Raw genomic sequence first — 17,719 nt, forward strand, 5'->3', positions numbered from 1 at the left:
GTTCTCTGTCCTATTACGTCCTCTGGAAGTGCATTCCAGGTGTCCACCACACGCTGGGTAAAGAAAAACTTCCTAGCATTTGTTTTGAATCTGTCCCCTTCCAATTTTTCCGAATGCCCTCTTGTTCTTATATGTTTTGAAAGTTTGAAGAATCTATCCCTCTCTACTTTCTCTATGCCCTTCATGATCTTGTAGGTCTCTATCATGTCTCCTCTGAGTCTCCGCTTTTCCAGGGAGAAGAGCCCCAGCCTCTCCAATCTTTCAGTGTATGAAAGGTTTTCCATGCCCTTAATCATTCGTGTCGCTCTCCTCTGGACACTCTCAAGTATTGCCATATCCTTCTTAAGGTACGGTGACCAATACTGAACACAGTACTCCAGGTGCGGGCGCACCATTGCCCGATACAACGGCAGGATGACTTCTTTTGTTCAGGTCGTAATACCCTTCTTAATAATACCCAACATTCTGTTTGCCTTCTTCGCGGTTGCTGCACATTGTGCCGTTGACTTCATTGTTGTACCCACCAGTACACCCAAATCCCTTTCAAGGTTACTTCCCTCTAATACTAATCCCCTCCTTTGGTAGCTGAACATCGGGTTCTTTCTCCCTATATGCATGACCTTACATTTCCCTACATTGAAGTTCATCTGCCCCTCCACGTACGTACCGTTCCCTCTTTTGTGGATTCCTTCTGCTTGCTGATGCCATTATCATAAAGTCATAAAAGTCCAAAAGAGTCGATTCTGTGCCTTGTGTGGAATCCTGCTTGATAAGGATAGAAACCCCTACTCTCTTCCAATAATGGTCACGGTTCTTTCAAGATTTTCTAGAAATGGGATGCCTTGATACCGGCTGATAGTTGAAATGTTCTGAAGCATCTGAAGGTAGATTTTTTTCAAAATAGGGACTATAATTGATTTATTCTTCCAAAAAGTCTTCAAGAGCGTGTTTCTAAAACACTGGTAAAAGTTTTGTACATGGATCTAATAAGCAGTAAGTAGCATGTGATGTAGCCAAACTGTTTTTAATCAGTGAACAAAATACCTTTTAAAACCACCTACCCATATATTCTTACATTCACTTTTCCAAAGATTCATACTAGAGAATGACACGGTGACAAAATTCATCACCGTTCCCGTCCCCGCGGATAACCGCAGGAAATAATCCCATGTCATTTTCTAGTGTCTATTTCAACCTCAGTCCTTCTACACCAGCATTCTCCAAAGCAAAGCTTGCGGGTCAGTGGTTGTGGCCATTCATACTCTGATTCTTCCCTCTCTCCTTAAAGAATGACATGAAGATGGTTTCCCGCGGTTATCCGCGGGGACGGGGACGGTGATGAATTTTGTCACTGTGTCATTCTCTAATTCATACATTGTTAAATGCCTTTTTAATCTGTTTTTAGAGCCTTTAACAATCTTCATCCTAAAATACAAAGCAAAATCTATCTTGCACAAATGAAATCTCTCCTTTTGCCAACCCTTTGCCCAACAACTTAACTGTTAGAATCAATTCTTTTGAACTATTCCCTGCTGCCTTAATTAGCCCCTCATAGAATTTCTGTTTTGCTGTAAGCATCTCGACCTAATATCGATTAGATGCAGCTTGACATTGCATCTTAGTAAGCTCATCACAGCATGTAAAACAGATTCTCTTCATATGTCTAACCAATCACTTTTGAGAGCGTAATTCACGTGTAAACCAAGGAGCTCTTTGGTAAGTTTGTTATTAGGCTCTATAGTGCTATCTTATCCAACATCTCTACCATATCCTCATACTAATGTGTGGTTAATACACCTTCAGAGCTTTTTACCTGTTCATCTAATCCAATCCAATCCTTGTAACCTTAAAGACTTCTACATAAATTGCATGATAATGGTCTTCATCCAGTCCTTCAAACTATCTTTCTGTGATGATTAAGCATTAGAAGAGAAAACCATGCTCGGACTATTGAACCCCCTCAGAACCCAACAACTTAAGTTTACTATCTTTCCTTAGCAGCTTAGGGCTAGATTCACAAAGCAAATCGATGGTGTACCGATCGGTTTGTGACCAGATTTCCCTCCTGCACTATTCACTAACCTCTCCTGCGATCCGCTTCGAATCCGTGCATGCAAATGAGGCGAAACGCATGCAAAGTAGGCAGGGGCTCGATTCACAAAACAAAATTAGGACACCGATTTGGCTGGCCGATCAAGAATAGAAGCGACTGCTGGGGACCAGTCGCACACGTCTCTGCCGACTCTCCTGCTCCACTGCCGCCCTGCACTCTGCCCCGATCTTCCACTCTGCCCCCAGAGGTTTTTTTCCTGCCCTGCTTTCTCCCATGTCCTCTCTGCTCCCCCGGCTCTGCCGCTTTTTCTGCAGTGTGAGCCCCCGGGTTTAAAGTGGGGCTTCACGCCGCAGTACAGCCCTGCTTTAAACCCGCGGGCTCTCACTGCAGGGAAGGTACAGAGAGCAGGGCTTGACTAGCTTAAGTGTTGGCAAAGGGAGGAGGCTGCGGGGATAAGAAGAGCAGGAGAGTTGGGGCCTGCAAGACCCGCCGAGCTCCAGCTGCTGAGCTAAAAATGTGTTTAAAAAAAAAAATATCTGTAAGCATGTTTTTATCAAGTCACGCTGGTTTTGTTTGAAGAGTTGAGGGTTTCTTTGTTTTTTTCTCTCACTCCCTTTCAGTGGCGCTCCTTATATGCAGTGAATATTCTGAAATAACATTTTTCACTTCATTTGCTTTCATACCTATGCTGTTTGCAGCCTTAAAAAAAAAATCTATGCGCATGCCCCAAGAAAGAGAGGACGCTGAAAAAGAGCTCCTTTATGAGATATAGATAGCTTAATTCTTCTATCATTAACCCTTTCAGGACCAAGGGACATATTTGTCCCATAACTTTAAAATCCTATAAATTTTGATTGGGATAGTCTACAGTTCTAAATTTGATATGTACGGATTCCATATGATACTGCCTTTATGTAAACAAACTGGTTCCGACATTCATTCATTAGCGTCGTTACCAGATTGACGAGAAGATTCACTTGCCACACTGTCCATAAGCCAGAAGTGTGATTTTTTTTAAAAAAAATAATGATATTTCACAAAAAAAATCAATTTTTTGGCATCTGCAAGCCCTTTTTACCATAAAAATGTCGTCAAAACCACAAAAATTGGCCTACGATCCTTATGGTCCTGAAAGGGTTAAAGCATATGCTCTAATACTTAATTTTAATCAGACTGTACGTATAGGTCGTAATCTCCTTTACCTCTTTTCCACGTTTAGCCATGCTTTCAAGATTAATTTCTATTACCCTCCAGTTGTTTTTTTTTCCCTAAACGCACCTCTATTTTCTTTAAAGATTGTAGTTCACCCTCCTTTCCTTTTGTACTGGTAATTATTTGTACGTATACACTGCATGTTTATTTGTATAAAGTTGTTTTATTGTTTGTTTCCTAATTTTAAATTGTCATACGCATTGAAGTATTTGACATTGCGTGTACAACAAATTTTTTAATAAACTTTAAACTTAAACTTTTGGGGGCGAAACGGGTCCCATCGGGGCATGCTAGAGACATTGCATTAAAAGGATAAGTAAAGAAGAAACTTTTTGCTGCTGTTTAGTCTTTATTCATTTTTTGAAAGTTGATAGAAAGCCAGACAGCAGTAAGCTAATAAGCTATATTTAATCAGGAGGCTATGAAATGAGCCCAAGTTGGATATTTACACATTTTGATGTGAACAATATTGAAGGCTCCTTTGCCATCCTGCAATTGAACCCAAACCAGTGAGGTGTTTAGTTGTTCTGGTTGTTTCCAACTTGCCTCACCATTTCGTCTTCAACATCCTTTTAGTAATTGAACTAGGCTTCCCTGGTTCTTAGCCTGCTGAACTATCATTGGGCTACTCTCCTCAGGTAGAGAAATGTTATAACAGGGCATCTGTTTTAAGAAGGATCCTACGTAGGCACATTTTTTAAAAATACAGTGGTACCTCGGTTTACGAGTGCACCGGTTTGCGAGTGTTTTGCAAGACGAGCAAAACATTCGCAAAATTGGCGCCTCGGAAACCGAGCGCGCCTCGATTTGTGAGCACTCCCCCCCGCGAACCGGCACCCTCCCCCCCGCGATCGGGCACCCCCCCCGCCGCCATCAGGCACCCCTCCCCGCCGCCATCGGACACCCCCCCCCGCCACGACCTGAGGTGCCCCCCAACCCACCCGAACCCTCTTCTTACTTTAGTGTAACCTCCGCACCGGCACCAGCATGTTCTGTGCGTTGGTGCTGGTGCCCGAAGATCTGCCTCCTATGCTGGGCCTTGTGCATGTGCGCATGCTCAAGGCCTGAGAGTTCACGTTCTCTTGAGAGAACGTGAACTCTCAGGCCTTGAGCATGCGCACATGCTCAAGGCCCAGCACAGGAAGCAGATCTTCGGGCACCGGCAGGACATGCTGGTGCCGGTGCCGGTGTGGAGGCTACACTGAAGTAAGAAGAGGGTTCGGGTGGGTTAGGGGTACCTCAGGTCGCGGCTGGGGGGTGCCCGATGGCGGCGGGGGGGGGAGGGGGTGCCAATTCACGGGGGAGACCTTTGGGGGAAGCAATGCTGGTTCTTGTTGGGGGGGAGCAGTGCTGCTGGCCTCGGGGGGGGGAAGGGGGGAACATATCATCATCTGGATGCCGGGGAGTCTCTGGACGTGATATATTTGGACTTCAGCAAAGCTTTTGATAGCGTCCCACACCGTAGGCTGTTGAATAAACTGAAATCAATGGGATTAGGGGATACTTTCACTAAATGGGTAAGGGATTGGCTAGATGGTAGGCTTCAGAGGGTGATGGTGAATGGTATCCCCTCCAAAATGTCAGCAGTGATGAGTGGAGTACCTCAGGGCTCCGTCTTAGGGCCGATTCTATTCAATTTATTCATAGGAGATTTGACCCAAGGGCTTAGAGGAAAGGTATCACTGTTTGCCGACGACGCCAAACTATGCAACATAGTAGACAAAAGCAGTGTGCCTGACTTTATGACGCAGGACCTACGACAGCTAGAACAGTGGTCATCAACTTGGCAGTTAGGCTTCAATGCTAAAAAATGTAAAGTAATGCACCTAGGCAAAAAAAATCCACACAGAACATACACACTAAATGGTGAAACCTTGTCCAGGACCACGGTGGAACGAGATTTAGGAGTGATCATTAGCGATGATATGAAGGCTGCCAATCATGTGGAGAAGGCTTCGTCCAAGGCAAGACAAATGATAGGCTGTATCCGTAGGGGTTTTGTCAGCAGAAAACCTGAAGTCATAATGCCACTGTACAGATCCATGGTGAGACCTCATCTCGAGTATTGTGTTCAATTCTGGAGACCACACTACCGGAAAGATGTGTTGAGAGTTGAGTCGGTTCAGCGAATGGCTACCAGGATGGTCTTGGGGCTCAGGGATCTCACGTATGAAGAAAGGTTAAAAAAACTGCGGATGTACTCACTGGAGGAGCGAAGATAGAGGGGGGACATGATTGAGACCTTTAAGTATATCACGGGGCGTATAGAGGTGAAAGATGATATCTTCAGTCTTACAGGGCCCTCGGTAACCAGAGGACACTCGCTGAAAATCAGGGGAGGGAAATTTCAAGGTGATGCTAGGAAGTACTTCTTCACCGAAAGGGTGGTCGATCATTGGAACGAGCTGCCTCAGCAGGTGATTGAGGCCGACAGCGTGTCAGATTTTAAGAGAAAATGGGATATTCACGTGGGATCTATAGGGGAGTAAGAATCAGGGAGTTGGTATGGGCAGACTCGATGGGCTATGGCCCTTTTCTGCCCTCAATTTCTATGTTTCTATATCAAAGCGAGTTTCCATTATTTCCTATGGGGAAACTCGCTTTGATAAACGAGCATTTTGGATTACGAGCATGCTCCTGGACCGGATTATGCTCGTAATCCAAGGTACCACTGTACTAGCAAGCGGCATAAATTAGGTTTAAGTTTTATATATTTATAGACAATTTTAAACCAAAACGGATTACATAATAAAATGTACTGCTCACACAAGCAGAGCATATAATCATCCTAACAGCAGCTTTTACTCTGTGTAATTATAGGCTACTTAAATTACAAGGCTGCGTCCAGCATTACTGCTTTCATATCAACCGGCCCACTACATTAATATCACACCCTCCGAACTGACACTGGTTCCTCGCGTCACCTGTCATCCAAGCACACTCACAATAGATGACTCTTCAAAAACTCTGAAAAGGCTCCAGTGAATAATAAGGATGGCATTTGTTTGCAACGATATGGGAAATGTCAGTGTTGATATCCCATGGCTTCCCCGGATGGATCTTCTCACTGAGGTTGATAGTTGGGCCATGAACTCCAGAAGCTAGACACAAAATTATTTTGACTATTGCCTTTGTACATATGTACACCAACTAAGAGCGACTAAGATGGTTAAGGAGCTGGAGGAGTTGTCGTACAGTGAAAGATTAGAGAAACTGGGCCTCTTCTCCTTCGAACAGAGGAGATTGAGAGGGGACATGATCGAAACATTCAAGGTACTGAAGGGAATAGACTTAGTAGATAAGGACAGGTCGTTCACGCTCTCCAAGGTAGGGAGAACGAGAGGGCACTCTCTAAAGTTGAAAGGGGATAGATTCTGTACGAACGTAAGGAAGTTCTTCGCCCAGGGAGTGGTAGAAAATTGGAACGCTCTTCCAGAGGCTGTTATAGGGGGAAACACCCTCTAGGGATTCAAGACAAAATTAGAAAAGTTCCTGCAGAACCAGGCCATACGCAGGTAAGGTAGATTCAGTTTGACCTAAGGGCCGCCGAGTGAGTGGACAGCTGGGCATGATTGACCACCAGTCTGACCCAGCAGCAGCAATTCTTATGTTCTTATATTCTTAACACAGTAGCATAGTAAGGGGGAGGGGAGGTGGGGGAGTTTGCCCCGGGCGCCATCTTGCTCAGGGCGCCAAAGCCCTCACTCTTCTCCTCCCACTTCCCACTCCTCCCCCCGCCATGCTGTCCGCATCAGCTTCAGTGCTCTCGCTGACGTCACTTCCGGGATCCGCACTTAGTAAGTGACGTCGGAGAGTGCTAAAGCCGACGCGGGCAGTAAGTTGGTGGCTGCTCACACTGAAGTTAAAAAGGTACGGGAAAAGAGTACGTGCGCGGGGTGGGGGAGGGGCACTACCGTCCTGGGCACTGCTCACCCTCGCTACGCCACGGCACGAACACGCTGTCTTTCAAGAGAGTGTACGCTATTTGAAAAGAGTCATCCATGGCACATTCACAAAAAACTGCACATGTGTACGTACCCCTAGATTCTGTATAGCAGGGGTAGGGAACACCGGTCTTCGAGAGCTGTATTCCAGTCGGGTTTTCAGGATTTCCCCAATGAATATGCATTGAAAGCAGTGCATGCAAATAGATCTCATGCATATTCATTGGGGAAATCCTGAAATCCCAACTGGAATACGGCTCTCTAGGACCAGAGTTCCCTACCTGCTGTATAGGTTGCCCAGATTTGGATGTGGATCCCAATTAGGTCCTTAAAAATCAACTACTGTAATTAACAAGCATTTAATTGGCAATAATTAGGAGTTTCACACCGTTCTGCCATACTCTCTTAAGCTATAAAATATGCGCCTAAATTTCATAGCAAGCAACTTGAATGGGCATAGGGCTAAATTCACTAACCTGCCCGATTGTGACCGATCCGTGTCCGATCCGGGCAGGTCCGATGGATTCACAAACCAGCAATATTCGAAAGGGGCGATCAGAGGAATGCCCCGATCCGCCGACACGGATCGCTAGTGTGCGATCCCAACGCATGTGCAGACCATCTATAGGTGGTCTGCGCATGCGTCTAAGACCCGTCTGAGCCACGACTTTTTTTTTTAACTTTTACTTTACTTTCAGTAGCCCAGCGAGCCCGTGGTTTTAACCCTTTGTCTACATATTTTTATTCTATCTCCCCATTTACAAAACTGTAGAGCGTTTTTTAGCGTTGGCATCTGAGCTGTTACCACTGTGGCTAAAAACCACACTACAGTTTTGTAAAAGGGGGGGGGAGTTAGTTTGGGATTACATACTAGGTGAAGGTGTTTTCTATGTTCTGTGTGTTCGAAAAGACATGGTTTTCTGTTAGGATCGACTGTGTAGGACGGATCTGTACTAGTCTGGCTTGTTTAGTTTTACAATGGGTTTACTGATGTACTGCTCACTGCAGTATGTAAGATGCTGCCTTTTCCTAGGTACTCATGTGTGACATGTGGCTTGTTACTAAAAATCATGGGGAGGTGTCAAAAAATGTTGAGCCCTAGGTGTCACATATGCTAGGTACGCCACTGACCAACAGGTTGCTTTGGTGAGTTTGAAAGCGTTTAAACGCAATAAACATCCCAGCAAAAATGCTCACTCTTAAAAGCTTCAACAGTCACAGTAACCGACCTAAAACAGCTGTACGACAGACCCAGTTCTCACCGGGATGATATGGCCTGCGCTGAAAGGGTTATGCTGAAGAGAGCACGCTGTGATAAGGCCGTAACGAAAGGGGCTGCACTGAAATTGCCAAGCTGGATCATCCCATTCCAAATGTTCGTAATGAGTCTGCGAGTCTGCACATAGATTAATGTACTTTGTAGACTGCATGTACACATTTGAACTCTTCTCATGCTACGCGCAAACATCAACCTAGAACAAGCCTAGCAGCAAAGTATGACTCTAAAAAGGTCTTAAAGTCCGTATCATTTCAGCATGCATTTAATATTTCTCAAGGGGAGACTCAATGATTTCATGAATTGCTTTTTACTTACAAAACTTTTATTTTGGGTCAAGATAAGAATTATTGATACTATGAGTTGCTCATTGTTTATGAAATGTGTGTTTAGGTGTACTCTTTAGTTATTGTATGTTATGTGTTTGTTTTTCTGATTTAAAGATTGCAAATATTTGTTGGACGCCACTCAGAAATGTAGATGGAGCAGATTAGACATCTTTTAAATAAATAAAATCCTGTTATTGTGCATTGTTATACGCTAGACGGTATTCTCTAACAGGCCATTTACATATGTATATGTGGCCACATATAGGTGAAAATGACTTTATAAATTAATTTCTTTAGTCTTCATATGCTGAGGAAAGTGAGATCGTACTTTCATCATTCTCACTTCACCGTCCTTGTTCAATCCACCATCCTCTCTAGACTGGATTATTGCAACTCCATCTATTTAAGCCTAACTAAAAAAAAACTCCATAGACTTCAGCTAATCCAGAACGCCGCGACCAAGCTTATTTTCGCAAAAGGCAAGTTCGACCACGTCTCCCCACTCCTGTCCAAACTTCACTGGCTCCCAGTTCACTCCAGAGTCCTCTTTAAATGTGCCTGTTTAGCCTTCAAGATCCTACATGGCATCCTCCCTCCCGTTATCCCACTCTTCTGGAATTCCTCTAACCCTAATTCCACTAGATCCTCCCAAAAACTGAAACTATCATTCCCCTCTACAAAAGGTATATCCCGCGTAGGAAAATTAGGAACATCCCTCCCCTTTAGAACCACAGAACTCTGGAATAACCTCACATCCCCGCTCAGAATTTCAAGTTCCCTCCAATCCTTCCGCAAACACCTGAAAACGCTTTTTGGTTCCCTGTCCCTCTTTATCTTCCTAGCTACTTTCCTATAACCCTTCATTGCAGCTCCTTTTCAACCTAACCCTGTAAACCGTGCCGAGCTCTACGCTTGTGGAGATGGCGCGGTATACAAACCTAAGGTTTAGTTTAGTTAGTTTAGTTTAGTTTAATTTTCCCTATTCTGTGAAATTGTGCGACTCGTTTGCTTATTAAATACTGTGCATAGGCATTTTCTGGCATTTATGTGTCCAATTAATTCATTAGGTTCTCTTTGGGGGAAAAGGGTAGTTTAGTAATCAGAAATAGGAAGGAGAAAGATTCTGGGAGATTTCAGAAGAAGGAAATGGAGAAGGGGTATCGGCCAAGTGGAATATGGAAATATGGGGAAAGGAGGTGAGGGAAGAAGGGATATGGGAGGTGATCCGAGATCAGAAGAGGGAGCGATGACCCACCTTCACTCTTGCTTCCCTAAAATCCACCCCTTATATTACTCATCAAACTTTTGTTCCCCTTTCCAGTTTTAACCCTTATTCACAACAATCTTTCTAGTCCCTTCATACACCCTCCCCTGCATTCCTTCTGCCCCACTTAACTCTTGTCTGAAATCTCTCATCATATTTGAACCCTTCCCATTCTCTTTCCCCCAACCCTATCCCCTAATCTGCTTCACTAACCGTTCCTTTCTAGCTTTCATGCAGCAGGTTGCATCTAGCTGCTCTGTTGCCCAGAGCTGACCTTATACTTTAAATTCCACCGAACACAGCGGTGCTTCTTAGTTAAAACTCAAGGGCTTTGAAGTACTAGGCTGCCACTGCCCTCCCAAGGAGCTGGGATCATAAATAGATAGATACCAAGCCCCTCTGTCCTATGGTGATTCTGTGAGGCATGGAGTCTTCCGAAGGGACGGCTGGATTTTACAGCCCTTCTACAGAATCACAAGTGACCAGGGGCCCTGACTGGACCTCCGTTTCAGTTGCATTTGCCCCAAGAAAAGAGACCTTAATATGATTAGATGGCACCTCCGAAACAGAAGCAAAACATATGATCTAGTCCTATTGGTTCTTTAGGAAAACATCCCATTACGTTTTCACAGAAACTGGGTGGTGTTGATCGGGGGGGGGGGGGAGATTATTCTGAGAAAGGTTGCTGAAATTTAGGTGCTAGGATGCTTTTTTTTTTCTCTAGGATAAGCATCATAATATCTGTTTTTATACTCTTGAAATCTTGCAAGGGACGTGGATTGGCTATATTTGGAAACGGGATACTGGGCTTAATGGCTTTTCAGACTATCCCAGTATGGCATCATTTATGTTTTTATTTTCTATATTGCCATTTTCGCACATAATTGCAGTTATAGAATCCTAGCATAAGTTGGTATTTATGTGCCAACATTTAGGCGTGTCTGTTTACACAATGTTAACGGCTGGTGTGAACGACTGACTAAATGTTGCAGTTGTGCACTATGACGTAATGAGAATGAGAGGTGTTCGGGGTGGTGGTGCCCCTCCCCCTCCCCCTCCCGCACCTCACACGCATCCCTTCTCTCGCACTTTATTAGCGTTCCCGGCGCGGGCGGCAACCCCCAACCTGCTGCTCATGACGGCGTCGGCTCTTCCTCAGACTTCACTTCCTAGGCACGGGTCCAGGAAGAGATGTCAGAGGAAGAACTGTTTCTAGCACGAGCAGCAGGTTGGGGTTGCTGCTCGCGCCGGGAACTTTAAAGAGGTACGGGGAAAGGGGTACGTGCGCGTGATAGTGGAGGGGGGGCGGGGAAGGAGCGAGGGGTCGGAGAGGAGGATGGGTGCCGGCGCCCCCAGCAAGACGGCACTTGGGACGGACCCCCCTCCCCCCACCCTTACTTACGCCACTGGTTGTGCGTGTAATCAAGTATTCCAGAATCATAGCTCATAAGGGCTAGGCATGCGCCCCCCCCCCCAACATTCATACCTCCCTTAGTAGTATGCACTAAAGCTTTGCATGCTAAAATTCTAGTATAGCGACTAAGGGCTCCTTTTACTAAGGTGCACTAGCGTTTTTAGTGCACGCTGCATTGCCGTGCGTGCTAACCCCGCGCTACGTGCCAAGAACTATTGCCAGCTCAGTAAAAGGAGCCCTAAGTACAATTACACACTTCACAGCAAATTAGCACCAATGATCTCTAACTATTGCTGATATTGGTTGTTAATCCCAGTTAACACCTAATCTACCAATTAACTTACAAGTGTAACCTAAACATGCAGTTTTGCGGGGCTGAGTGTGAAAATGAGTGCAAAAGATTACAGAATTCGGGGAGCCTAGGTCTGAATTAGTCCAAATAAGACCTCTGCAGAAAACTGTTGTTGCCTGGTAGCAAACAGGTGTCCCAGTCAAAAAATGAGCCAGAGATACAGTTACTAGTGGGCTTTTATGGTGTCTTCTCTTTTCTCTGCAGACCTGAACACGTAAAGTGGATAAGAGTAGATGATGACCTACCAGTGCATGCTATTGTGTCAGGCCTCAAGCTGCTTATCAACAACCTAAACAAAACGGATAACGGCACATATCGATGTGGTGCCTCTAATGCAGTGGGCGCTTCGCATGCTGACTACAAGCTCTATGTCTACGGTATGTGAGAGAAGCCAAATTGTATGCAAGTAATGACCACAAAACACAGTTGCTTGACAGCGGTGTTATCAAAATAAGCTTTTTATTTTGCTTTTGTATGTGAGAGGAGAAAGAGGATTGATATTTTCATGCATGAACACTTGAACTAGGACAACGTCCCTTCATCACCTCATGCAGGTTGCAGGGCCCCCCCTTTATTTGCCTTGTTTTACTTCATCTCTCTCCTTAATTTGTGTGGGTTTCATTGCCAGATCGTCTCTCTCTTCCCAGCATTCCCTAGGTGAACACTCAAGCAGCAGCATCTCGCTCTGTGAAGAAGGGGGGCAGGGGTCTAAGGCAAACCACTCAGATTCTGCGTAACCGGCCTCCAACTTTCATAACTTCTCTTCTTTCCCATGATTGCAGAATAACTGTGTTTTGTTTTGTTTTTTATCTATTCCTTTGCTATCAATCAAATTTGATATATTTTTTTTTCCAGGAGCTTTCTTCTACTTTATAACTAAAGTGAGAGTTTGTGGGCTAAAATACCTGAGGGCATTACTCAAAATATTACTGGGCTTGCGCTAAGATTTTTCCCTCCTCAGTTTTTCCAGACTCTTCCCGTGTTCTAAATCCACATGTCTTTAGATTCATCTAATCCCATGCGTCTTGGAAGTTAAGTAGGGTCAGGTTTGCTCAGTATTTCGATAAGATGGCACCGAAAAAAGTTTGGGAAGAAGCACTGTTGACTTGTCAGAGCCAGAAGCAGTTGCATTTTCTGGTATTGCTTTGTGGCTTTCCATCACTGGAACTGTATGTTTCCTCAGCACTTCCCTTTACAGTTTTAAAGAGCACCTTAACCCCCCTGAAGCAGACATGGCCCTGTATCTGCTTTTTTCAGTTTTGAGTGCTTTGGAAATAAAATTTTGATTATTCAAGCCTGGCTGCTGGAAGTTTTTTGGCCGACCTCTACAACAATTTTTTTTTTTCCAAGTTTTTTCATGGGTTTTGCCTTCCTATTTCTCTAGTTTTGTTTTTTTGTTGTTTACACTTCTCCCTCGTTTTTCGCGGGGGATAGGGGCAGAGCCAGACCGCGAATGTCGAAAAAACGCGATTATCCAGCTCTGACCCACCCCCACCTCCCTGCCGCCTTCCCGGCCTTACCTGGTGGTCTAGAGGGCTTTCGGGGCAGGAGCGATCTTCCTACGCTCCTGCCCCGTGCAGATTGCCATGAGGAAATGGCTGCTGTGAGTTCCCGTAGTCTCTCAAGACTACGATGGGAACTCCCTACCGCAGTTTCCTCATGGCGATCTGCACGGGGCAGGAGCGTAGGAAGATCGCTCCTGCCCCGAAAGCCCGCTAGACCACCAGGTAAGGCCGGGAAGGCGGCAGGGAGGTAAAAAATGTGTGTGTTTTAAATTTTCCCCCTCCCCAGAAAAAAAATTGCGATTATGTGAAATCGCGAGTGCAGAAACTGCGAATGGGGAGGGGGAAGTGTATTTTGGGGGGAGCTATATTGAGCTTGGTAGGAGTTAGGGTTACCAGATTTTACAGAGGAATAAACCGGGCACGTGGCCCCACCCCCCAGCAATGCCCCATGCCACCCACCCCTGTTCAGCCCCAGCCCCGCCCCCCCCCAAAAAAAATCTTCTCTTACGCTCACGGCTGTGTCTGGGAGGGCCTCTGAGCATGTGCGGATGTGATGCAGTGATATCAGCGCATGCTCGGAGGCCCTTCCAGACATAGCCCTGAGCCAAAACCTGGACAACTCCTTACAAGTTAGAAAAATGTCTGGACACCCAGAGGACATATATGGGTAAATCCAGACGTCTGGTAACCCTAGGTAGGAGGCCCACTTTCTTCTGGGTGGTGGTTGAAGGCTGTTAGCAAGCAACATGTTCCCAAGATAGAAGAATACTTAGTCCCAGTGTGACTTCATTGCAGCGTGAGTGTTTCTATGCTATACTGATTATGGAGTTCCTTTTCTATCTGTATATTTTTAAAATTGTGTTTGTGAATCGCCTAGACCATGTGGAGGCAATTCCGGTCCTCGAGAGCCACAGGCAGGTCAGGTTTTCAGAATATCCACAGTGAATATGTACGAGATGGATCTGCATGCACTGCCTCCTTCAGATGCAAATCTATCTCATGCATATTTATTGTGGATACAATAAAACAGGGGAAGTAATTCCACAAAAATCAAACAGGCAAGAGCAAAGTGGAAATGTCCAATCAGATTGGTGCACAAAAAAGTGTCTTTCAACTCATCTGATAAATCCAATGGTCTTTATTAACCCAAAATAGCTCATACATCCAAAGCAACTCAACGACTCGACATGATCATGTTTCGGCCACCCGGCCTGCATCAGGAGTCTACGAATTACATACATATAAACAATCATAAGTAAATAAACATAATTATACATTAGAACATGAACAGCAAATATTAAAAATATAAAAACATATATGAAAAAATGTTAAAAAACAGCAAAGAATAAAAGCAAATAAAATATATAAAATACAGCATTTATTTAAAACAAAAATCTACTATGTCTGCAGACCATTGGATTTATCAGATGAGTTGAAAGACACTTTTTTGTGCACCAATCTGATTGGACGTTTCCACTTTGCTCTTGCTATTTATTATGGATATTCTGAAAACCTGACCTGCCTGTGGCTCTCAAGGACTGGAATTGCTTTCCCCTGGCCCAGACTTTTATTTCCAAAGTAAGGGTTCCTTTTACAAAGCCGTGGAAGAGGCCGGTGAGGTTAAATGCTCTGGCACTCATAGGAATTCTATGAGCGTTCAAGGATTTACATTGCTGGCCCACGGTAGAAACCTCCACAGCAGCTTTGCAAAAGCCAGCATAAATGATGAATCAAATTCATGAATAAACCTAAATATGAATACACCTGGTATGTTGCTGGATTGCTGACTGTAGATTACCTGGCTCTAGTTTTCACTAGTTTAGGTATACGTCCCCCCTTTATCAAGCCACGCTGCCGAACAGCTCAAGCTAAATGCCAAGCTGCCTATTCTACTACTATTTATTATTTCTATAGCGCTGAAAAGCATGTGCAGTGCTATACACTGTAACATACAATAGACAGTCCCTGCTCAGAAGAGCTTACAATCTAATTTAGACAAGACATTTCAGGGTTGGGGAGGTTATAGGAGGTCTAGGTATCTGACAGCAGTGAGGGGAAGTTAAGAGTTGAAGGCAGTTTCAAAAAAAGTGGGCCTGTAGCTTGGATTTGAACACTACCAGGGATGGAGCATGACGTTTTGATTCAGGCAACCTGTTCCAGGCATACAGCGCCGCAAGAAAGAAGGGACGGAGTCTGGAGTTGGCAGTGACAGCTCATCATTTAGCTTGCGCTGCTCGGCAGCACAGCTTGATAAAAGGGGGGGGTCAATTCAGTTAGCTTATATTTTACTTTGGAAAACTGTGGCATGTTACCTATGTTACAAAATAGATGTAACGTTTATGGGGACTGAAATACAGCCATTGGCATAGTAAGTGGGGGGGACACCTCTCCTCTTCTCTATCCCCCCCCTACTACCATGCACGCACACCACATCCCTTCCCCCGTACCTCATTAACGTTCCCAACACGAGCAGCAACCCCAGCCTGACGCTCGCACCCGCACCAAGGAGGTGACGGCAGAGGAAGAGCCGATGCTGGCGCGAGCAGCAGGTTGAAGGTTGCTGCTCACACCGGGAATATTAGACGTACAAAGGAAGGGGTATACGCAGCAGGAAGGGATGGGGAAGGAGCGGATGGGGTGGAGGGTGGAGAAGAGGGGGTGGGAGGAGCGCGACCGTCACAGACATCTCTCACCCCCGCTACGCCACTGCTCACAAGGCCAGTCAGCCAGCATTGTTAAAGAGTAATGCCATAAGAGGGTTATCTTAAAATACTTCCAGGGCCTTAGGTACAAAGTGCACATAGACCTATAGACTCCCTGAGCAGTGCGATCGTTTCCCCAGTGTTGCAACTTTGAGCTTCCGTCAACGTATAGAACAAAAGCTCTGCCTTCCTCAGTTATATATGTACGATAGAGCTTTGAAAGGCTCTTCAAGCACAGTTACACTATTGTCTTCAGTAGGCTTTTTTTGATTCATCTATATCATTCCATCCAGATAGTTCTGGGAAACAAGAAATTAGCATTGTTCATGATAAATGAATTACCAAAGAGCTACTGAAAATGGAAAATTCTCCTTTGAAAGCATAAATGAATTTTCTGAGTCCTTGATAGGAAAACACAGCGGGAAATACTGATTGTTTTACTGATACCTAGGTATGAGGCACCAAAAAATTGTTTAGAAATAATCATAATTTGTGGCTGTGTAACTTGCTTTTCCAATGTTCAAGGTGGCGTATAGCTTTTTAAATCAGGTCAGATAAATCCCTGCCCTAAAAGCGTACAATCTAACTCAGTATTTGAGGCAATAGTAGATTGCAACCTGGTTTCCTAAGCTCTTAGCCACTCCTCCTATAACAGAACCTTCAAATCTATCCTCGGGTCCCCACGGATGATCAGGATACCCATAAAGAATATGCTTGAAATAAATTTGCATGCACCATACGCAGATTAGCTACGTTCATATTTATTAGGGTATTTTGCAAACCTGACTGGCTGCAGGTTTTTAGGATAGATTTGATAAGCCCTGTTCTGCAGACTTCCAGAACATGAACTCTCCTGACCAGACACAATTTAGTGAGTAAAACCGTCCAAACTCTGCATCTCTTTAGTACATTGATGGTACCCATCAGTTTGGTCAATTTACTTTTTTCTTTTTTTTTTTTTTTTGAGTTCAATCATTTTTATTGAAAAGTTTTATACAGAACAATAAGGCAACAATGGCCAATACACTGAACAAATAGTAAAACAAACGATGCAATTAGGTCTATCATTGCCTCAGAAGGAAGCCAAGGTAGGAAACGTCCTACCAAAACCATAAGTAACGAAACCAGGAAACTTTTCTTTTTTTTTAATTTTTAGAAGTTTTTATTGAGGCATACTTTTTTCTGATCAGATGGCCCTGGGTGGTGGTTGGAGGCTCAGTTAGCAAGCTACGTGTTCTCAAGGTAGAAGAAATACTTAGGGAAAGATTCTCAAAACCTAACGTGCCTTTAACGCGGTGGCTAGACCTCCTCCAGCCGGTTTAGCATGGCAGTATTTTACTGGTCGATTATCAGAATGGCTCACTGTGGTCTTTTCCGAGCTTCCTAGCTGTCTCTGAATGTGCTGTGCAACGAAGTCATTAATATTAAAATGAGCACTCCAGGCGATTCTCTCTCATCACTGGGTGATTCCCTAATCTCGTTGTAGCACATTTACGATCAAATTTTTCCGGCAGGGTCTGAGATGTCGTAGCCTTACTTTCTGATCAATGCCTGTGCTGATTGGCTCAGACACTGACAGGAAAGTAGGATTTGACAACTCAGACCCCCCTCACCCCCTCCCCCAATTAAAAAAAAAGAACCCAAATCGAAGATTGGCAGGATGGATGT

At 44.6% G+C, this 17,719-nt stretch overlaps 1 protein-coding gene across 7 annotated transcripts in view; it reads left to right on the forward strand.

Moving 5' to 3' along the window:
• Positions 1–17,719, forward strand: part of CADM1 (cell adhesion molecule 1) — a 752,856-nt gene that overhangs the window by 649,621 nt on the left and 85,516 nt on the right. For all 7 annotated transcript variants that reach the window (XM_033918796.1, XM_033918799.1, XM_033918802.1 and 4 more), the window contains one exon: positions 12,049–12,221. In XM_033918796.1, coding sequence (XP_033774687.1) covers positions 12,049–12,221 — 173 coding nt within the window. The remainder of the gene's footprint in view (positions 1–12,048; positions 12,222–17,719) is intronic.

Source organism: Geotrypetes seraphini, chromosome 13 (assembly GCF_902459505.1).
Source record: "Geotrypetes seraphini chromosome 13, aGeoSer1.1, whole genome shotgun sequence".
Classification (NCBI taxonomy): Eukaryota; Metazoa; Chordata; class Amphibia; order Gymnophiona; family Dermophiidae; genus Geotrypetes; species Geotrypetes seraphini.